At 41.2% G+C, this 24,203-nt stretch overlaps 1 protein-coding gene across 1 annotated transcript in view; it reads left to right on the top strand.

Moving 5' to 3' along the window:
- Positions 1-24,203, top strand: part of nrxn2b (neurexin 2b) — a 598,599-nt gene that overhangs the window by 51,581 nt on the left and 522,815 nt on the right. Inside the window, exon 2 of the mRNA XM_062384235.1 lies at positions 20,841-22,249. Within this exon, the coding sequence (XP_062240219.1) occupies positions 21,538-22,249 (712 nt within the window). The 5' untranslated portion in view covers positions 20,841-21,537. The remainder of the gene's footprint in view (positions 1-20,840; positions 22,250-24,203) is intronic.

Raw genomic sequence — 24,203 nt, 5'->3', positions numbered from 1 at the left:
TCAAAGATCAGCTTCATCGTTACATCATCGTTATTCAATGTATTCACTCCAGAACACAAGGGAAGATAGTGACCAAATTTCCCACAATTTAGTTGACCTATAACTGTAAGATTGTTATTTTGGTTCTTAGTGGTTAGTTTTTAATATTAAGACACATTTTGACATGGATCCCATTGGAATAATACAAAAGGTTAGAAACCTTGCACTGTCAAAACAAATGTATGTACTTCAGACAGTCAACTGGGTTTTCATATTACCCCGCCACATACATTGGTAAGTAAGTAAGCTGGTGATGTGGACTTTCAGGATAATGTAAAGTAACTCATGAAAAACTGAAAATGAATTAACAGTAAATTAAATCTAGTTAGGTTCCTCTTTGCTTTTTATACTCGTTTTTCAATAAGTAATATTTCTTCAATAAATTGCTTCCAACTAACTCTTGTCTATCACCAATTGAAATCTGAAGCAAGGGTACATGCAGCTCTTCATTTCCAGCTCCTGTATGACCATGATATTTGTCCTTTCCAAGCAAAAACAATAGACATTGATCTGTGTCGAGCTTGCTGTCTTCTCCTTTTAACTTTACCACCACTGTCTCATTGTATTGGCTGAGTGTCCTACAGGTGTCATTGGATCTCATTACTGGAGACAGTCTTGATTGGCTATGCAAACTCATTAGAGTCAATGGAAGCGGTGAGATTCTCATTTTCACGGCTACCCTCATTCGCATATTGGCTGTAGAGTTCTGTGATGTGACATTGTTTGAATGGCAGAATGAAAGTGACGGGCAATTACCGACAGATGATTTCTGAATGGCAATTCACTTTTTCCCTAAAAGTGTGGAAGCAGCTGATGACTACACATCTGAGACGTCAGTCTATTGGATTTAGAGGGATCTATTGGCAAAAACTGGATATCATATTAATAATTATATATTCATTGGTGTATAATCACTTTAAAATAAAAATGGTTGTGTTTTCCCTACTTTAGAATAATCCCTTTGTATCTACTCCAAGAGTTGGTCCATTACACAGAGCTCGCTATGTTCCACCACCATTTTTTTTTTCACTGCCTGTAGGGAAGACATTTTGTGTTTTTAACATTACTTGAAATCCATCATAAATTCCCCTACTTGCTTGCAAAGGGAAAGCAAAGGGGAGGTGGTATTCAGTTGGTACTTTCTCCTACACAGTGGTCCTTTAAATGTCTGTATTGGTACTAGTGACTGTATTTAGTAGATATATAGTATATTTACAAAGTGAAAATGAATACCTCATCATAATAAAGCCTGCACTGTGTTTATCTGTGCACTTGGATTTAACTGCAGTTTTTCACACAGCACTTTAACTGTTAGCTTTGAGACAGCAAGGTCTTAAAAAATCACATAAAGGACATAAAATACATTCAGAAAGTATCAAAAACACTTTACTTTCTTCACATTTTATTTTACAGCACTATGATCAAAATGCGTTTCATGGCAGTAATGGATTTGACGTGATATATTTTGGTTGACGCATCGAACTAGGGTGTGCGCTGTACTCGCAATTATTGACACCCCTGACCTTGTCCTTATTCTCGTGGTTATAAAAAGCTGGCAGGATTAATCCACACTGGGTATTCAATAGACTGCAAATGTACTGACTGCAAATATAAACATAAATGCATAGCCCCCCTCCCCTCATCCTCTTTGTCTGTCTCCATGACTTAATTTGTTAAATTCCAGAGGGAAATGATGTGTTATTTAGGATTTGAGAGATTTCTTGCTAGCAACATAATCAGCCTTGCACTCTGAAGCTTCTTAAGCTCAGTGTAAGAAGTTAAAACCCACCAGACGTTGGTCAAAGAGTTTCTGCTAATCAAAGTTGTTGTTATGCTTCTTGGAGTCTGGTGTGTAAGCTTCGGTGAGCAATTTTCCAATAAATCACAATAATGGATTGGATTGGTTAAATATTTCAAAATCATACAAGGTCTTTTTAAACGATACATACTATATATGGTTATGTGCAGGGAGTACAAACAGGTTGGGCCGAGGCAGGCAGGTCACAGCTCACTCACCACAGCACCAAAATCGTCGGAAATGCTTTGGTGACATGTCTGAACATCCCAAAAAAAATCCTTCTAAAAAGGTTCCAAGTGATACAGTCGTCTGCAGCAAGAATTATTACTGGTTTTGAATCCACTGACAATATAATACCCCTCTTCATCCAGCTTCAGTGGCTCCCTGTGTGCTAAAAGATACTTCAAAAAACTCTCCTCCTCACATTCATAGCCCCTCACAGCCTTGCCCTCTATCTCTTAGATCTTGCTAGCACCGCTAGCATCTGAGCTTCCTCTTGTGAGCATCTTGGATTTGAAATTCTCCTGTTCTTCATATCCACCACCTGAACACCACATTGGGGGGCAGGGCCTGATAGTTGGATATTTCAGCTCATGCATATATAAAAAAAAAAGGTAATTGGCAATGATCCTAAATGGTTATCAAACAAAAATGGCAAAATTTATCACATTTATTATTGTTATTTTTCATCAGTATTATTTATGCATCAGTGCTTGTTAAACATCTGAGATGGAAAAATATGAAGTGACAACATTCGAATTCATCTTGGTTTTTCTTTTCTTTTTTCAGATTTTTCAAAATCCTCCCTAGAATGCTGTAAGAAAAAAAAAAGCCATATTCACTATTAATAGTTTTATCTTCAAAAAAATAAATAAGTGGCTTTTCTGTTACTATTTTATGAAGCATTACTGACTTATTGATAATAATTTAATACTGGGAAATTTAGATGACTTGGTAATTCTGGGTTTACTTAATCTCAATTGGTGAACAAATAGATCAGCTAATTCAGATACATTATGACCATCTCATGAGAGCTAGTTAAATTTGTATTATGTCACTGTCTTGGGTTGGTAGTTGACATAAAGTGGAGTGTGAGTGTGAGTGTGAGTGTGTGTGTGTGTGTGTGTGTGTGTGTGTGTGTGTGTGTGTGTGTGTGTGTGTGTGTGTGTGTGTGTGTGCATAGATGACTAATTTGTACCCTTAGTCCCTTTATTATCATCTCACGAGTTTACCAGATCAATGACACTCCCCAAAGACAAGCACACCTTCACACCCATATGTCATATGTTCACCTTTTCTCTGGTGATTGTTTCAGTTATACACAAGTTAATAACAGCGGACCTCAGCTCAACTCTACCCACAATTAAAAAGCTTTCTGGATACACACGTGTGCTGCATCACACATTCATCCTTCCCTTTTTCCGTTCTGCCACTTCCGTTCTATTTATCCTCTTTGTTGCTCACTGAAGGGAATCTCTTTCATCACGCTACAGTTGACATCCTCCTTTTTGTCAAGGTCGCCAAGAGGCTCCCAGATGATTGTTGACACCTGTTGTTTCTTTATTTTCTCCGAATTGTTTTTTTCTCTTGGACGTGCTGACAGCGTGCACGCCATCGCGGAGGGCAGCATTTGCTCTGCTGCCACACTTATCATATCCTCCCTGAGTGCAAAGGGTTTGGCCAAGTCGCTGTCTGAGTGCATGTGGTGATTTGCAAAGGCTGTTTTTTAATGATGCTTTTGATAGGCTGAGTGTCATGTCTGCTGGCTGAGCTTATTTCATACACGGTAGTTGATAATGGAGCACCCTGACTGGAGTGAGATCAGGTGAGCTATAGAGGTCAATGTTTTTCATCTCTCATCCAACTGAGCTGAACCTTGACCCCCCTCCCCTCAATGCTTCATGTTAATCCCTTTCAACCCCTTAATACTCGACTTTGTATCACAGTTCACCTGCCGTCCTCCCCTCTTCTCCTCTCTTTTTTTTATTCTCTCCTTTGAGCTGCTGGTGCAGCCTCTCTTTTTCGGCTTCATCGTTTTTCATTCTATCCCACGAGCTCCCAGAGGTGACGGGCAGCGTGTGAGGACACTCATTGTAACGCCAGCTAGAGGAAAGCCGTGCATTTTTTAATCTGCTCTGACACTACTCTCTCACTCACTCACTCACTCACTCACTCACTCACTCACTCACTCACTCACTCACTCACTCACTCAGCGACCTATCACCCAGCCACAGCTTGATTCACACCCAGAGGAGAGGCATTTCACCAGGGACCAAACACCTGTCTGCTCCTGGGGCCCTGCTGTGTGTGTGTGTAAGCTTGTGTTTGTTTGTGTGTGTGTGAGCGACACACACTTCTCCTGTGTAATCAAGCTTTAGGGCTTCACAGCTTGTGTCTGTGGGGGTAGTGTTGGGTACTGCATCCACTGACCTTCAGCGATTAGAAAAACGCTGCTTTTGTTTGCTCTCACACACACTCACACAAACATTTTGTCCACTGCAGGTACATTTCCATCCATGATACTAATGGCAGTTTTACTCAAGTCCTCTGCTTAACAACTGACAACAGTCTCTTGTGTGAGGAGATCAATTGATTCATCAATAAGACACTTGGCAGATATTTAGCAGTGTTGATGGAGGAAATGAGAATCCCATACAGAAACTAAACACATCCACTTTGCTGATCCTACTGAGGCAGAGGCGTATTTGATAGAATAAAACATTGTAAAGACTCTAGTTTACTTTCTATATGTCCTTAGCTGTTTACAGACATGACCTGGCTCAATGAGGTCTAAACTTTTTCTAGAGATCTTCACATATGGTGACATTTTTTAATGATTGACAGCTTTTAGGCAGTAATGACTCTCCATTATCTGTCCTTAGCCCCCAGCAATCACCTCATAACAACAACATAATAAATACATAGAATAGTTAATGAAATTACTACAGGTGAACCCATATAGACATATGTACCATTACTAACTTACAAACAAATTTCTGAGTTTTTCTTGAGGAACCCAACAGGAGACTCTGCAGTCAGAAGCGTTCACAACATCACATAAATATCTGGAGTGTTGAGGCGAGGGAGTGGCGCAGCATATATGAGGCAGGACGAAATGTTAAAATTCTGCTACAGAGATGACATTATTTTTTTTTACTGCACTGGCTAAGGCCCTTATTACCAAAAGCTCTCGTATTTTTTTTTGCACATTGTAAAGAGGTTTAGCGCATGTGTGAAAGTAACTCTGTGTGCACACATGTACACAAAATATAGTGTTTACAATGGAGGCATACAATAATCCTACTTTTTCTGTTTCTAACACTAATGGCCGGTATTGATCTGATAGTGTTTATTAATAAGCTGTATGATTCACTATGTGGACGAGCCCAGGAAGATTTTTTGCTGTAGAACTTGTTTTCATTTCATGCCTCCGAACTGACCCATTGTTTGATCCTCGTCCATCCAAGTATCCTAGCAAAATGTATGGGCCTGCTGATGCATAACATAATAAATGTAAAAAATAGAAAAACATTGAACTGAATGAATAGGCACTATTTTCCCTAAAAACGAATATATCGTTTTTTTGTTTTACTATTACAAATGTGGAAGCTGTATCTTAGTCTTCTGTCTATCAACAAACAAGCCTATTTCTAGTCCCACCCCTGTAAATGATTTATTTATAATATTGATCACTTAATGTGTAACAAGATTTATGAATGCAATAGCATGCCTCTGTTTACACCATGTTTATTTACATGGCACTCACATGTGTGTAGAGATTATAATGGAAGTCATTACTCTCTTTCCTTGTTCTCCATAGTAAGAGGGTGTTAGCATTCTGTAAGTGGCGCCGCTGGTATTGAACTCTCTCTCTTTCCTTCAGAGCAGATCTCCTCATCTCTCCCTCTCTCCATTCCCGCCTTTGCCTACCCTCCGTGCTGTTCTCCCTCTCTTCGTGCTTGAAGACGGTGAATTAACACCAGCCTTCAACAGGGATCTGCCTGTAATGAAGCCTTTGTGTTTGTACTCTGAGCCGGCACCGTTACGAAATTGAATTGGATGTTCTCTCCCCGCTCGGTTCCCTTTACCTTCCTGCTCCCAACACAGCTCAGGCTTTCTCTATTATCTGCTGCATTCCCTGCCACAGTGCTCCACATTGTGCAAATCGATATTTGGGCATGTTTTTTGAACACATGCAAACACTTCCCGACTCCCCTCAAGGATCCTACACCTGGTTGGATCATATCCTACAAGTGCACTCTTATACAGAGTAGCAGCTTCCCACTTTGTGTCCTATGAATACATAGACTATTTCCATCCAATAAACAATTCCCCTTGTCATGGCTATGGCCTGACTTACACTAATGCTGTATTCTGGCAGCCAAAGCTCCCCATGCATTTGTACTTGCAGCCTCTCCTGAGAACTCCTCTTCTTTTACTGTCACTATCATCACTGTGTGTCCTTCAGCTTGGTTCATTGTTGCTGTTTTCAATGCATTACTCCCAGTTTCCAGTCTTCCTGAACTCGCCTTATTCTTCCCACGTGGCCTCGCTGCTGTCTGGAAAGCAATCAACATAGATCTGCTCTCAACAAATCCTTTCTATGTAGCAGGGGGCCTCTTTGTGTCCCCCTGCCATGCTTAGCCTATTACGGAGCGCTTTAGTCTCACTTGCCTCCTCTTCGTCTACTCCCAACTTTCTCTCCCCCTCCCCTCCCGTATTTCCTACTCTACTCTCCTGGTAATGTTTGGGGATGAAAGGGAGAGCTTGTTTCTGTTCACTGACGCCCCAGTTGGCTGCTTGCCTTTCTTCTGCTATTGTTGTTGGGTCTTGACAGTGGTTAGTAGGCGCTTAAGAAGGTAAATACAGAAAGAGGGCTGAAAGGAACATAATACAGGGGGCTGCAGGTTTATTTAGGGAGATGGAGAAATTAAATGGCAGGTGGAGTGTGATGAATGATATATGATGATTTCATATTCAGAGAGAGAATAGGATTGCATAGGATGAGGGCTCTGTGCTGCAGCAAAAGGGTCCATGGGTACTACCTAGAAATTAGGTTGCGAATGAAATGTATACGTCAAAACAAGACTTCATGTCACGTTGTGTTGTCTTCCTCACCTCTTCAAAAAAATATCAAACAATAACTTCTAGGTTTATATGAAGCCAGTCAAGGACACAAGAGAAACGCAATGTTTATTATTTGGGTAACAGTGAGCACATTGTCCAAATCTGACCTGCAAATGGTCTCTGGAATCATAACTTTACTTTTCAATATGCTCTTTTAACCCTCACACTTCATTCTCCACCTGGAGGAATGCAATATTACAGATTTTCAACAGCTACAAATAGACTAATGTGGTGGGTTTGCTTTTAAAATATTGCTGGGTGACCAGTATACACCACCAAAGGAGCAGAGCTGCTGTTGGAAAAGTTCACCCTTTTAACCTGTTACAGTCAGTGTTCCTACCACTACTGTCTCCTCAGGCTACCTTGAAGGAAAACAAACATGTATTCCTCAGACCTTCAAGACTCGGAAAGACAGGCTGCTCTTTTTCTTCGCTGCTTTGTCCTCACTGATGAATAAATACACTAGAGTGCAACCGATTTATCTGTCAACCGATACTAGCCTTTCCATTTAATGTAAACCGAAAAGAAAAAAGCATGTAACAACTCTTACAAAGTTTGTTTTGTTTGTTAAACTATAAATAGCAAGCCTCAATTACAGGTTTTTACCATCAGTGTTTGATAACGTCATCCCGGGAATCAAGTACATTTCGGCTGATATTTTGCTTTCTGAATATTTACTTCCTAAATCCATATCAGTCCGGCTCTAGAATTTACTATTTCCACCTAACTGTGAGTGATATGCTTCATTGGATACATATTTAAAAAGTTTTATGTTTATATATCAGATATACACATCATGTAGTTTCTGTCAACATTTGAGTTGGGCTGAGGAGTGAAGCAATTGCAGAACTAAAGTGTGGCAACTGCAGTTCAATTTTCAGTGTATTTTTTATTTTTTAATCCTGTTTTTTATGTTTTCCTGACATTCAGCAACTTGACAAAAATCCAATGGAATGGCCTCTGGGCCAACGTGTCACATATCTACCAAATACCTCCCTAAACTCTCTCTGACAGGGACACTTTATGTAAGGATTATAGAAGAAAATGCAAACATGACATTTTGACACTCTGTTTGACTTGGCAGAAAAAATAACCTAGAACAACAACAGTCAGGCTGTAAAGCAGGCACAGACAGCATTGGAGGTTAAAGTCGCCAAAAGAGGGTGAGAGGGGGAGGACTATTTCAAAAATTTGGACAATTGTCTTGTAGTAACAGATTCATGTATACATGCTGTATATCCTCCAGCCCCCATTACTGTAATGCCATATTTACTCACCTGGACATGTATGTGTATATATAGCTATAGGCCAGCTCAACTCAAACTTAGGCAGCTAGATTATTAACTAAAACAATCCCCTTCCTCACACATCACCCAGATCTGGGCTTCACCGCACTGGCTTCTAGCCTCTTTTGGAATGAAGTTCTTTTAATCATATACAAGGCTCTGAATGGCTTTGGCACCGGAGAACATAACTTTATAACTTGCAACCTTCACTCCAAAGAGGCCTTTGAGTACGGGAGTGGGCATTTAAACTAACGAAAATCCTCCTTTCATAACCACTTAAAAAACGACATTACATCCTTCCTTGATCTCTTAAGTATTTCGTAAGAGGTCAAGGAAAGATGATAAGACATTACTCCAGTGCTGAAACAATCAGACTGCACTTAAACTGATCTTAGTTTCTTTTTTTAAATCAACTTTATCTATAACAAACAAAAGATAAATGCAGTGACACACACAATGCTGTATACATACAGTTAGGGATGGGTGATGTATATAGAAAATAATCTTTGAGTTTGGCTTCTCTCACTCTCTTCTCATGTCCCTCTCACAGCAGACCGCCCATCCAGAAAACGATCCTGCGTGCATGCATATTTTGTATCAGGAGAGGAGAGACTAGGAGAGACTAGGAGAGCGAAAGAAAGTGTCCAGGCGAGTTGACAAGTGTTCAGAAATGGTTATTGAAAGTTTCTTCATATTCTTTGTGACATTTTTTTTGTGAACAAAGGGAAAGTGTTGAGGAACATTAACTTTGTTGGTGGAGATGAAGTAACAGAACAAACAGGATTATAATGTTAACAAGTTAAACGGCAAATGTATGAGAATGGTTTTCATGTGGGTGACGCCATGAGTTCTGGATCAGGTCACAACCACACGATTGTCTCTCTGGTGTTTCGACATTTGCCTGCAATGGTATAGGAAACACATATTGAAGTGTCCAGCTCTCATCATGGCTGCCACTAAATACTTGACTCATTTAAGTTAGGAACTTTCTTAAACAGAAAATACAATTTGAATATTTAACAGGACAAGGTAAAAACAAAGGATGATCCAGCCTTTTCAGTTCTAGCTTCTGGGGCAGCAAATTAGCTGAATGTGTTGTTGCTTTTAAATCTGAATACCTACTTTTATAGAACATATATTTCCCACCAGCTGAATGAATAGCACACTTTATCTCGGTGACATTGAGCTATTTTTTTATCAAGAATTTTATATATTTTATTTTATTGACTTTTCCTCTTTGTTCATTTTGTTTTAAATATTGTCTCCTTTCGAAGGCACTCTGCTCTTATTGCTTGAGAAGTGCTCCGTTGATACAATTATAATCTTTCCACTCGATGTAAATCATGGCTTTCCCATTGGTGCGTGTTGTTTTTATAGGACTTTGGATTTAGTTTGGTTCTATGTCTCTGTACAGCTCACTGTTTTGACTAGATAGCTGAGGTGCTGAAGCAAGTCAATCCCTCGTTCACTGTCTCATCCCCCTCGTATACATCTTTTGTCTGACAGTTAACATTTTTCCTGTTTCACTGTTGTTCAGCTCACTATAGATTTGACAGACGTGATTCTTGGCTGTTTGACAGATTTTCCTCCTGGTTTATTTTTCCAGTAAAGCTAAGAACTTGGTTTTGCTCGTCATTAATTAATTTCCTCAGTGGTAGCAGAACCTGTAATACCAGGATTCAGAAAGGTCTGGATTTAAAAAAACACAGACCTGTCTGAATTAAGGTTTTTTTTTTTGGATTAAATTAGGTTCAGTTTAAAGTGAAAACTAATTGCCAAACTAGGACATATAACTCTGCTTTATTTTGGATTAGGCACAGTAACCAAGTCTTGTAATCTAAAAGAAAACCCTGCATAAATGACCTAGTAATTTTTCCCTATTTACATTACATTCATCCATTGGCCCCTGTCTTGTAATTCACTGCAGCATAATGTAACATTTCATACTTCTGCATTAAAGCTAGTTTAAAGCTGGTGAATGGGCACAGTGTGTACTTTTTGTAGTTCAGTCAGCTATGTGTCAGAGGGGATAACCCCTGTGGTGTTGAGGTGTAACGCTTCACGTGTCTGTGGGGCAAATACACTGTCGCTGAGAGGACGTTGTTTTGTGTACAGTTTGTAATCATGGCGAATGGGTGCAAATGTCCTTCTTCAGATTAATTTGTATGATAAGGTATTGTTTCAGTGGCTCCATTTGTTGTAGCCCATTTGTGTTTATAAAGAAAGCGAGACAATTTGTAAACCTTGCTGAAGGGAAGAGATTTGTCCTCAACTCATATGCTCCTTATTGCTGTTTTTTGTTTCCCATTTATTGAGGCAAATGTACATACACATAATTTGTTGTATGAAATTGTCAGTGTGTTATTTCCTGGATGTTTTTTTATAAATCAGTATTTATGTTCTCTTTCTCTCTGCTGTATTCTTTAAATATATTTTTCAGTTACAGTTACCAAATTTCCCATGGAAATCAAAAGTTTCATCTCACCTCACAGCTGCACTCATCCAAACACACTCACACATGAAAATGACCAAGCACATAAGCATTAGAATACTTGGAAAAGGTATAGACACACACTTTATAATGCATAAGCCCACAATCCAAGGAAATCAACCTCCACTGAAACTACCCGTTTCAGGTTGATGGCGGCAACTCTGAAATTGAATAGATCAACTGCAAACATGATTGATTTGATTATTATTTCAGAGCAAGATTATCTCACTGGAGTGATTCTTCTTTCTTGTTGCTTTAGCATGCTGTACCATGCATTCCTTCTCAACACTTTAACATGATTACAAGTTAAGTGGCAATGAGTTTATGTCCTACATGTAAAGCTTTGAATAATTCCTGTCTTTACTAAAAATAAAGGAATAATCGGGAGAAGTGATTCTAGTCTGTGAGAAATGTTCCCGCTGGGAAATAAGCTTGTGACAATGCTGGTGTTAATGATGACACCAGTCAGCTCAATATCTGTGGAGCTCTTAAATGTTAAGAGCTCACTGCAGGATGCCTCACTCTTGTGGAGTACATCAAGGGGTGCTGAGATTAGAAGTGTTGGCTCCATTTGCTGCCTTTCCTCATCTGACAAAGTTTGCAGATTGCCACATTAATGTTCCCGAGCTACCTTTCGGCATTGGAGTTCAATTTGAAATATTACCAGCTAGACTGTTTAGATTCTTGTTTTGACAACCAATTCTTTGCCTTTGTCCTCAACTCCTCTCTTCAAAGGATTACACAACTCTGTGATTTGACACTCAACACATTTAGTTCACAAGTGTACACTCCAGATAAATGTAATGTATGACCCAGTAGCTCAGTTTATGTTCTGCACCAAACTACTGAGACAACATTTAAGGCACTGTCTGTGTTGCAGATAGGTAAAGTGTGTTTGTGTTTTTATTTAGAGGTGTTTTGAGGGCACAGAGGAAAAGATGTAACACACACAAATAGGAAAACATACGGCATTCACAACAGTCCATAGGCAATAAGCTGCACAAACATCCAGCCTCTGTTATGATGCAAAATCAATAGGTGAGCATATTGACTTCCTCTCAAGATAATGTCATCATCAGCACCTTACATTACTAAACAAACACACCTGTGATGACATCCACACCTTTTTACAAGGTCATAGTCAGTGCATTTACATTGATCAGCTCAACCGCTGTCTTTTAGATTTTCCATTTGGTTTGGCACTGAGTGGTTTCAGTTGTCCCAAGAGGCAGCTGGTGTTATGTTTTTTATTTTATTTCATTTGAGGGGTCATACTTTATCCTTTAGTATCCCCACTGAGGCTGTTGGGAGGAGGATGCAGTTTGTCTTGTAAGCTCATGTTGGATGCTTTTCTCTAACTTACCTCTTCCCAGAGAATTGCAAATCCATGCATATTTTATCCTCTTAATCACTGCTTCTTGTGTTTGTGTAAGTGTATGTGCACATACAAGGCTACATGTCATTTCACATCTTGTTCCTAGTCGGGTCTCAATGTGGCACTGCATGCCGGAGCATGTTCCTGCTCCCTGAGATTTAGAGCTGAACTAAAAGAGACCTGAATCAATGTTTTCAGAGCAGTGCTAGCTCAATTTTTCATCAGGAATTTTATAGTGACTTCATTTTTTCCTCCTCAAAAGAGGAAGACAACATACTGCTGGGACTTACAGGAGAAGAGAGCTGGTTGAGAGGTATTTTGTAAAACACTGCTTTCAACCACATTGCCCAGATCAATATGCCACCATAGGAAGGGCTCTGAGGGACTTTAGAGCCTAATAATGAGCTCAGCGCGTCTACATGCTGTGTGAAATTAAACACATTGCTCACCTGCAGCAAATGCTAGTGGGCCTTGACTCTTAGTAATCATATCGGTGCCCTAACATCAATGGAAATCGCTAAGATGGAACTTTGAGTAGAAAATACACACGTCCTTGTATTGCTTGTCACTCCCCCGGTCTTCAGTGGGCTGTGTTTCTTTTGATTCCTCTGAAGTATTTCTATCAATATGATCCTTCATCAGCCTGAGCTGTGATATTGAAATGTCAATTCTGTTTACAAATCTGCCATCGCCAAGATATCCTCTGAAAGTTTTTGAGTTTTAACATCTACCTCTCTCTGAGTTGTACTAGCTATTAGGTCTAAAAGCCTATAAACATTAGAGGTTGGTAATAATACCAGGATTCAGATTGTCGCTTATAGTATTTTTATGATAGCTGAAGACAGCCGATAGACACATAACAAAATTGATTAAACTTTTCCAACTTCATTATTCCCTCCTTGACTCCTCCTTGACTCCTCCTTGCCTGAAATAAACTATTCAGTACTCTTACACAAATGTATCAACATTCCCTCTGGGAAATCTCTATTCTTCCATTATAATGATTACTGTAAAAAATAAGGCTTATTTCATTTTGAAATTTTGAATTGAGGTTTCGTTACTGGCCTCCCCCAGCTTTCAGCCTTCTATCTCTCCTTTCTCATAAAAAGGGGACTCCTATAAGATGAGTGCACAGGTGACTTATAGGCAAATGGGTACTTGGGGAGGTTGGGAGGTTGGCCCTAATAAGATGCAAATATCAGGCCTGTGGAAAATAGCTTTTTGACAGTATATTTAAGATGGTAATCGACTGTCATTTACCACAGCCAATTCATTCTGAACTGCTGTGTGTCTCGGTGTCCCTCCCTCTCCTGCTCTATCTCACATCCTTTTCTTTCAATCTGCTGTCCTTCCTATTTTGCCTGTCACATTCCTCCATAATTCATTTGTGATGAGAAGGCAAAGCAGCTTGTGAAGCAGCCGGTTGTGTTGATATTACAGCCAGCTAGCTCTATGGTGTTTGACTTCGTGGTGGCTCCTGAACCTGGATTTTAGAGAGGAGCATGAACAAGCAGCAACAGCATTTGCCTTTATTTTATGTTTCCAGGCATTTAAGCGTTGTTGAAATTCAAAACATTAATGAAAATTTGCCTTTTATACAAACATTTTCACCAACTTCCAATTTAACTCTTGATGGCCTCATAAGAATTAAAGGAACAATGCCTGTGTTCCCTGAATGGGATCGCTTTACCTACCTTCCCTTTTATATGCTTGTTGACTGCTACTGCCCTTATTGGCCACTCAGGTACCTGTGGACCATAATTGCACCTGCCATTGCCCCAATAAACGTGCAAGAAAGATGGGATAGCTGCCACTATTTACAGCTGCTAATGGCCCCTCCTTTTGTTGCAGCTTTCTAGAGGCAATCTCACAGTTGCAAACACAACAACAATTTAAAAGCAAATGCAGTTTCAGTCTCATGTATCACAGGTACTAAGATTGATGATCAGTACTTATATGCCTAAATGTAGAATAGAAGGGACACAGTAGTGACGTAACAAACAAACATACATATTTTTGTATCTTTATTAAATCGGCTCCCCCTCGCAGTTAATTAAATTAATCCTTAGACTGAATTAGGTTTACCAATTTGTTTGTTCATTATTAAACAAAACTCATGTACAACAACTAACTGATACTAAATTAGTCTTTTTTTCCTAGTTTTCAATGACTATAGAAAAGACCCGGTGTCCCTATTGACACTGCAATGTTTATTTACCAAAATAAACACAATATTTTTGTCAACTGCACACCATCAGTTCTGCACTTTCCACACTGAGGTTCTGCTGTGTGTGATGGGGTGAAGATGAAAGAATGAGTGGAGGAAAGATTGTTTGTGTATGTGTTTCTTTGAACGGGTAGGAGTTGGAAGATAGAGAGCATATGCAGAAGTACTGCTTGGCAGGATGTCTGGGGGATGACTTATCCTTTTATTCTGTCGCTCCTCTTCCTATTGCCTTCCAACCACCTCTGTCTTTCCTACATGCTGTCTCACTCTGTCACTTCATCCTCCCCTCTGTCTGTCTCTCTCTCCCTCTGTCCCTCTCTCCCTCCCCCTCCCCAGATAAGGCAAGCAGAGCTGCAGGCTTGTGGGCTGTTTAATTGGAACGGGAGAGTCTTGAGGCCTGGCCAGTGAGCCTTGCGCTTCCTACCAAAACATCTGCAGGCACCGAGACAGCCACACGCATGCTGCGAGGCATATGCACTCAAACACACACACTTAATCGGCCACATTCTCGCTCGCCCCCAGCAAACATTTAACATTTCCTGCATGCAAAGCAACTTATAACAGTTGAACAGGTAGGGTTTCAGTATCTTACTCAAGGAAGCTGAGAGAGGAAGGCAGCACTTCTAAACATGCATACTGAAAATATACTTTTGTTGCCTAGAGCTGTGTTTGAGTAGTCATGTACATCACTCTAAATATGTACACATACACAAACACACTCACACACCCAATAATATGCCCAAGCACAGTAGTCAAAGTGCAGTTTTTTTCACCTGCTGTAATCCACTGGCACACTGATACTCATCCAGGACCACTGCCCCCCCCCCCCCCCCCCCCCCCCCCCCCTCACGCAACAGTGATAACATAACAAAGCTTAACCTAGGGCTCAGACAATGGCTAATCCATTATTCTGCCGCATGCACGCTGCACCGATTCATTTAGAATTACACTTTCAACGCTGGCCACACCTGGTCATCTGTGAGCTTTTACGCTTCCATACAGTTGCAAGTAGGTGGAACCAACGTTAGATGATGATGGATGGCGGCATGAGCTGAGAGAGGGAGTACGAGGAGGGAGCGGTGTGATGGGGAAATGAGAGGCATTATGAGGAGGTTAGTGTCAATCGGGGAGGAAAAAATAGGAGAGAAGGACAAGTGAAAGAGGTATTTAGAGCTTGGATGAGCAGGGAGCCAGACGGTAGTGTTACATTGCGAGTGCAGAAACTCCCTGTCAAGCTTTCCTTCCCTCTGTCTCACTGCATTATTACTACATTACACTGCAGCGTGATGAGGCTGGCTGATGGCACGCAGATCTAATGGCGGAGTTATACGGGGACGATGTGTGTAAGTGCATGTGTTACTACATGTCACTGTGATTGTGTCATGAGTAGCATGGCAGGCTGAGTGTCACTTTTTCCTCTTCGTTTCCATCCCTCATGCTCAGTCTCACTCCCTTCTCTCCCGTTGTCGGCCATTTTGTTGGCTCGATCAGGGACGTAATAATGTCGTTATGAGTGATTTGCTAACGCTGAGAGGCCTGTGTCTTCCAGTCTCGGCTGTCGCTGCCCTACATGATGTGGCTTTCTGTGCCTTCATGTTTCCATTTCTGTCATCTATGGCTGTCAGCACTGCCATCTACAGAGGCGGGTCCACTGCGTCTTGTGTCTGCAATTGATCTGCAACCAGCCAGACTAGTTGGAAACAACCTCTCCTCCCACACAGTCCCAAAGCCTCCAATCCGGCCTGCCTCTTCTTATTGATTGATTGATAAAGGAGAAATGTGGGTGACCTTTTCCTGCAGAGCCTAAAACAAGCTTCAGAATATTCACTATATTCTTTTTTATAGTCTTTCCCTGCTCAACGTGTGACTGCTTTCACTTTGCGTCCTCACGACATTTGAGCTTGGATAGCATATTATTTTTCTCCCCATGATTCAACCTGCCGAGGTGTCATGGCAAAAGGAGCAACAAGAAGTGCCTCTAAAGTCATTATTAATCTGGTGGTTACAGAGCTAACAGCAAGGCTAAAGCCCCCTGATCTGCACATAACTCTTTAACTCTTTAACTGTATATATTGTTGTTTTCTTTATATTGTTATATTGTTCGCTATTGTTTTTTTTAATTTGTTGTTTGCAAAGTGCACCAACCACACCAAGGCAATTTCCTGTATGTGCAAATATACATGGCAATAAAAATAATTCTGATTCTGATTCTGATTAGCATCTTCTCAAAAGGGCTAAGTGCTGTTAGCAGTAACAGCTAGCGCTAGTCACTGGTGGCTTACAGCTGACGAGGCTGATCAAAGCCAGTGGTCTGATGTAGTATATAAAAGCAATTCACCTCTGTGTTAGCTCACATGGTGCACATGACTCTGGGACTGTGTCATGTAGCTCACCTTTCACAATCCTGATTAGCTCAATTTATTTTCAACTAACTTCAAGGTCTTCTGTGTCTTTCATTTCTTCTTTGGAATGTGGGTTTGTTTTTTTAACATTATAAAGTCCTTGTCAGTGTCCACGTCAATCCTAGAATCTATTAATCATAGAGCTCCATTCCATTAATAACAGACTTGAGATTGAAACTCATATACGCAGTTTCTACCAATTAATCTGCCTTTAAATCAACATGCTGTTATGATAGCAAGAGTAAAAGAAAATGAAGATGTTTCTCATTAGGCTGATCTCAAACTACATTGACTTTATATTAGGTCATGTAGGGAGTGTTTTGGCAGGAGAAATAAAGCTCCCACAGAATTGTCTGATTTCCAAATCTTCCATTCCGCTTACCTCTCCAGCTTCCTCTCCTGATCCATGCTATTCAAGACATCTGGACACCACCTCTTCCATGTATTTGTTTTTTTCAAACTCACTTTCAAATCTGTGTTCTCCATCTTGACCAGAAATATTGAAAGTGGCTCAGCAGGCTTCTCTGGTTAATTAGAGCACAGCGGCAGCAGCAGTAGCCTCATACTGACGGATGGTACACTGCTGAGCTTCTCACAGACAAGGATTAATGGCTCCTACCATGATATGGTTTGTGTGTGTGTGTGTGTGTGTGTGTGTGTGTGTGTGTGTGTGTGTGTGTGTGTGTGTTCACGCGCTTGTTTACATGTGGAAACTGTGTTTATAATGCACATGAGTAGGTGTCTTTGTGCAATGAAAAAAAAGGATTTATGTGTAAATATTTGTGTGCGCTACACCTCTGTTATCGTTTCTCTAGATTATTGTGCTGTATAAATATTGCATACACTTCAGCTGTTTCAAATGCACTTGAAAAGTGATTCAGTGTCATATTTACAGTTCTAAACAAGGTGTCTCCCCCTCAGAGGGGAAAATAGGCACTGCGCACTGCGCACTGAACTCTGTGTTGCACTAGTGGGCAGAGAGGTATTCAAACCAGACTTCAGATGATTGTCTTTGAGCCGAGTGTTTGCAGAAGAAGGAAGATGAAAGCCTGGCACAGCTTCACACAACAGGTGTAGTGTGGTCTGTGGGGAATCTGAAAACCTGGGGACAAGTCAATGCACTGCAAGAGATGGATTAAATACCAAAACACACACATTTATTCCAAGAATAATAAAAGCCTGCACACACTGTGGAAGTCTTTATTCCACAATACAACACCACAGAAATACCGTGAAAGTCCCCCAACTACACACAAGAAAGCAGGTGGTCATATATATTTGTATCGCATTCAGACTGAAAACCTCCACAACCAATTTTGATTGGATTGTTTACAAGATGCTTGATTTGCTTTTACTCAAGCATGTAATAGGTATATGGGATCATAGCAGCTGGATCTTTTTGAAGAAATTGTGAATGCAGAAATCTAACCTTATAATTTTGTGTGTGTACGATCGATCTCTAAGTTCTTCTATTAGCAACTTGTTTGTCTCTGTGCATTGCTGCAGCGGGCATGGAAATAACTAGCTCAAATCCATTATTTACAATTATATCCTGTTTCCAGGTGTTGCATTTAGATACATTGGTCCATATGATGTTTTTGTATGACAGACTGTACAAATTAAATAGGTTTTGCCATATTCAAAAACATCCAATCTTTGTCACAAGTGAGGGAATTAAGATAATACATGAATGGTTTCCACTGCGGCGTGGACTCGGTTGGAGCAGAGTTCCTGTCAAGCTCATTCCAACACTCCTCATGGGATGATGTGAGAGGAAATGGGTCGGTGGTAGCTCACATGACTGTGCAGTCATCCTGAGGGTTGCAGAGCTTTGCTTGGATTAGAAGGCATGTCAGGCTAAATGAGACTGGGTACACATTGGTCTTTCAGCCTGGTTGCCTTACTCTGCCGCAGCTAGCCGCCAAGCACTGTGAGCAAGATAGTTTTCCTATGGGGGGGGGGGGGGAAACTGGACCAACGATGGTTTGTGTAAGTCATTTGTAAAAACAATGGTGCGGTGAGGTGCTGTAGAGGAGACATTGTGGCATAAAGTGTGACAGAAATTGTAATCCCAAATGCTGGAATAAATATAGACGCACACAAACTCAAACTGTTCGCATGAACACCTCACCCTCACACTGCTGAATGCAGGGAACTGCACATACAACTAGAATCAATCAAAATCAAATACACTTCCAAACACAGCACAACCCTTGGAGCTCTGGTTATCTCCTGAGGCTTGTTATGCTTCCTCAGTGTCCTTGGGTTTTAATAGTAGCCAAGCCCGCCACAACCCCCCAATAACTGGCAACACAATGCGCGTAGGATACACGGAAACTCGACATACAACACTTTTATAAACACAACACTGTGAAAAGACAAAGAAACCCTGCTTCGGTCTTGCGTGGTCCCCAACCAAACAGAAATAACTTAATGGATACCCATTTTGGCAAAGGAAATATCCCAAATCTCTTAAGTGAAAAGGGACACAGTTTTGGTTCAAGAATGGTTGATTTAATAAGCGTAAGCTCTCTGCTGGTATCCACCAAAGTACCAATACTAATTGATTTTTGACACTGTGGCATGGCAAATGTATCTGTTGGTCATGAAAACCAACCCGGTAGCACAGCCAAGACAAAAAATGTATCGTACAGAGTGAAACATATTTGATTAGTGAAAGTTAATGCCAATATGTCTGGAATTAATGCCCTAATGGGATAAAGCATCACATGATTGTAAATTTCACCCTTTTGGTAGAACTGTGAAAAAATTGAATATCATTTGCTATGAAGCCATCAGTGTATTCATATTTGTGGAAGAGCTGGGCAATTAACATGTTATGTTTTATCTTCACTGACGTTTATAACCTCACTTGCTCGGCGGCGGCCCCGACATGCTGCTTCAGAGTGAGGGTAGATGCACATCACCCTCCTCGCTGACCTGTGCTCACTTTACACTTTAACTGTAAAAACCAACACAAACAGAAGTTATTAGGACACGTAGAGTACTGAAGTTTACTCTGAAACATTGTGCGTGCGTGCAGTTCCCCTGCCATACTTGATGTGACACTCACAGCTAAGACCTCAGGGTTAAAGTGACCGGAGTGATCCGACGTGGGGGGGCGGCAAAGTACAATTGTTCCTTAATTGTAATCGAGGTAAAAGTTTTTAATGATCTTGAGCCAAGCATGAAAAAAATACTACCCATAAAGCTTGATTTGAAGACTGGGAAGACATGCTGCAACATGATTTTTTTTCCTCCCATTTTTCTTTCTCACATGTCCATGTGCTTCCTCCATCTCACCCCTCTGAGATCATGATTTATGCTCCCTCTTACTCCCCCCCTCCTTCCCCACCCCGCATGTATGCTTTTGTCAATGCTATTGTCACACTGAAGTCGTGGCAGAATAGCACAAGGGATTGTGAGCAGGGACGAGCCTGGCTTTGGTTGTAAACTGTCTGTGAGGGGAACTTAAATCTCACATAATAAATAATGGATCAGGATTTGGTCAAGCCCTTGGGTCAAGACCCAGCTATAGACTCTGCCGCACTCCACTCTGAACACATCTCATTTTAATGATGTGAGCATTTGCATACGCATGTTCGTAGTGTGTTTGTATGTGTTGGGCATCATTATATTCTGTTGGAAAAAAAAACTCCACATCTATGACAACTCTCCTATCTGCAAATTAAATCATTGTGTTAGGGTTCATAACATTGCTTGATGTGTCTATTGACATGACAGAGAGTGAGCAGATGAAATAAGACATTCATATTGCCCAGGCTCCTCTGGGAGGTATGCAACCACACTCAACTCAAAAGGCGTATTTATTGCTTGGCTCAAGACATTTTTTTTTTTTATGAGTGTCAGTTTCAACTGAAAATACGTAGTGATTTTCATATACAGTGTATGGTGTCTGAAACTGCAGGCAAGAGGAAACCAAAGGCAAAGCAGATGAAGGATAAAATAAATTATTAAGTATTTCAACAGAATAATTGCTAATTAATTTGACAAAGGATAGGTCACAGTTTTACATGGACCGACTGTATTTTGTTCGCCTGTGTTTAACAGTTTCTGTGTCTGTGTTTCTTTCAGATCCCGACCTGCCCCCACAATGATGGGACCCATACCTGCATAAACCTTTGTGGTCGATAGGTTTCAGGAGAAGCATGTGTTTACGCTGAAGCCATGAACACATCATATGCTCTATCAGACACCGGCAAGCTCTAATACCCGTCTTCTCTACCACTCCCTCTCTTTTGCAAATGTTCTTCTGCTTGCACACCCCTTGAAGAAAGATCACAATCGGATGACTCTTCCCTCAAGCCTTCGGCAGCTGCTCACATTTCCTGGAAATTGCTTTGCGATCTGGATTCCAGAGACAAAGCTTCTATTTTCAGTTCAGGATAGACTAAGAGGCTTTTGAAGAAACGACTGTTTGGCAATTATCATACCCCCCACCCCCTCTACTGCTCTCCTGCTATTGCTCATTCCTTTCCTCCAAGTCCCAGAGGCACCAACTGATGGAGAGACTAAGGAGAGAGTCAGGATAAGGACAAGCATTTTTCCACATCAGAGAGAAGGAGAAATAACTGCTGATTCATTAGAAATTTTTTAGAAGGGCCCCTGAGAGGATTACATTCCCCACTGAGCTTTACATCCCAGTTGTTCAGTGTGATATACTAATTGCTGTTTACATTTCAAATCTGTTAGCTGTACTGAACTTAGTCTCTGTGGTTCAGTAGAGCTGTAAGGCATTAAGAACAGAAGGGGAAACTTGGGAACTTTGAGCATGACAAGGGTGCTAAGATTCCTGGGTTGGCCCCTGTGGCCCCTGGCCATCCTTAGCCTGCTCAGTACAGTGACAATGCTGGAATTTGGTGGGGCGCCTGGCCAATGGGCACGCTATGGGCGCTGGGAAGCTGGATCAGTGGGCGAGCTGAGCTTCAGTCTCAAGACCAACATTAGCAAATCCTTGGTACTCTACCTGGATGATGGTGGCAACTGTGACTTCTTGGAGCTGCTGATAGCTGGTGGGCGCCTCCAGCTGCGCTTTGCCATCCACTGTGCCGAGCCAGCCACTTTGCACATGGAGACAGGAGTGAATGATGACCGCTGGCACATGGTCTTACTCACCCGCAACTTTCGTGAGACCCTCCTGATGGTTGATGGAGAAACAAAGGTGGCCGAGGTCAAGTCCAAGAGGAAGGAGATGGCGGTGGTCAGTGACCTGTTTGTAGGTGGCATCCCACCCGATGTGCGCCTCTCTGCGTTGACGTCCAGTACAGTAAAGTACGAGCCACCCTTCCAGGGCTTGATATCCAATCTGAAGGTCGGGGAGATGCCTCCTACTTTGTTGAATAGCCAGGGCATTCAGAGCGACCTGGAGTACCTCTGCACAAAACAGAACCCGTGCTTCAACGGAGGGTTTTGCTCTATTCAGTATGGAGAAGTTCACTGCGACTGCACCCACACCCGCTTCAAGGGGAAGTACTGCAAAGAAGGTAAGGGACCATCATATTGTGCCAGCTTAACCCCGATTTAATGAAATTGTTCCTGTGTAATGCCCCTTTTGTATTGTAAAACATCCATCTGTTGTAGGTAAGGATACAACTTTTTGCTTAGGTCCTCGAAATCTTTATACTATGTCATTAGATGCAAGAGTTGGCCTTTACCTTTCAGGTGTTGGGATGTCTTGATAGCAATTAATTTACTTGAGGGGACAGTGCAGTGAAAGGATTTGCAGAGGAAAGCTGCATCGTTCTTATGTGTATAAATGAAACACAAATAGCCTTTCCATGGCCTCTCTAAGTTGCATAGAGGTCATAAATGACTTATGTCTTGGTGTTGGGTGGAAGGAAGTTGCTCTTGTAGAGTGTTTTACTTGAGGTGTTGACCTCATGAAAGCTCAGAGGAACTGTGTGTTGCTTTCTGAAAGAGCTACTTAAGGCAGACATTGTGCAGTCTATTATTGTCAAATAGTTTTAAAGAATATTCTTTGCTTGAAAAAAAAAAGCTTGCCTAGGATTACGTGACTCAGGTGCTACATTGAATGTGCCTGGGATTTTTTTTTTTTAAAACAATACTTAACATCAAAGGTGCTGAATATCTAAACAGAACATTTCAAATGCAAAATGGCACATTGTAGGTCTTCTTTTGACTGGCTTTGACTCCTTCTGTTGTCTCAGTCTTTCCTTCTTCCCTCTCTCTCTGTCTTCTTTCCAAGCTTATTGTCTCTGGAATACTCCCTGCTCCTGCCTTCACTTGCTCTTGGGTTGTGCTCCTGTGCTGTCAGTTTATGTCAAACTCTGTTCTGTTTTAAACTTCTGGCTCCCTCCTTCAGTGACGCATCCCATTTCCATATCTGTGGTTTTTATTTCCCCTGTCCTTCATCCATCCATCTCTCTGTTTCTCTTTGTCTCGCGGCATTTCCTTTACCCGCCTTCTCTTCTCAAGGCTATCTGGGTTTTTCCATCTCTCTTCACCTACCTCCTCCTCTGCGCCTCTCCCGCGTTAACTCCCTTACTCCACTTATCTCGTTTTCACCTTTGCCCACTGTCAGCACTTCGTAGTCCTGCCACCCTTCTTCTCACACTTAACTCCCTCTTCCCTTTCTTTCCATCTGCACACCCTACTTGTGAATTATCTCATTCCCAATGCAGACATCAGGAAAGGCATTACCATTCTTGACTAGACTTTCCTACTTTATTCCGTTTTAGTTTCCTCTAATATGTTCTATCAATATTGTTAATATATGTACTACAAAAGCCATATATAATCAATAGCCTCAGCAGCTCTTACATTGTTCTGTTGGATGAAATAACTTGTAATTACAGAGCCTTCAAAAGGTGGATAAGAATCACTTTGCCAGTTATGTGCTGATTGTTTGAAGGCTTCGCAATTTTGTGGTACTCACAGAGAAGCTGTTGCTGCGCTGAAAGAGAAACAAATAGACTATTTTGTTCATATTTTTGTTTGTAAATTGCTTTTGATGGATCTGAAGTCATACGAATATAATCAGCCTGCAGCCACGATTTAGATCAAAGTCTTTAAGTTGTTTTGATGTAGAAAGTTTAGAGCAGGCCTTAACAGTGCAGCTCAAGAGTCTGTCTTGTTTCGTCTACTGCTTCCTTGAGGAAGCCAAACAAATGTTCAATCCTTCATTTCTTGTGGATAAGTTCTAGGTGGTTAAAGCCCCCTTAGCACAGCACATGATGTTATGGCTGGACAGCAATATGTCTATCTGCTTGTCTGTCTTTCGCCCTGTCCCTGTCTCATATTTCACAGTTCCTTAATTCCTCAATCCTTTCCTCCTTGTCTGTCTGTGTGCTCTGTGTCAGATTGCTGTGTGGTTGCTGCGAGCAGATACTGCTGCCTGGCTCTTGGCTAAATTGAGAGCAGAATACCAATGCAGTGCTACAGTGACTGCAGGAAACATTTGTCCTTTTGAAATGGAGA

The sequence above is a fragment of the Platichthys flesus genome, chromosome 24, assembly GCF_949316205.1.
Source record: "Platichthys flesus chromosome 24, fPlaFle2.1, whole genome shotgun sequence".
NCBI classification, from domain to species: domain Eukaryota; kingdom Metazoa; phylum Chordata; class Actinopteri; order Pleuronectiformes; family Pleuronectidae; genus Platichthys; species Platichthys flesus.
The sequence above is the reverse complement of the archived record's forward strand: the minus strand, read 5'-3'. Positions and strand labels throughout refer to the sequence as shown.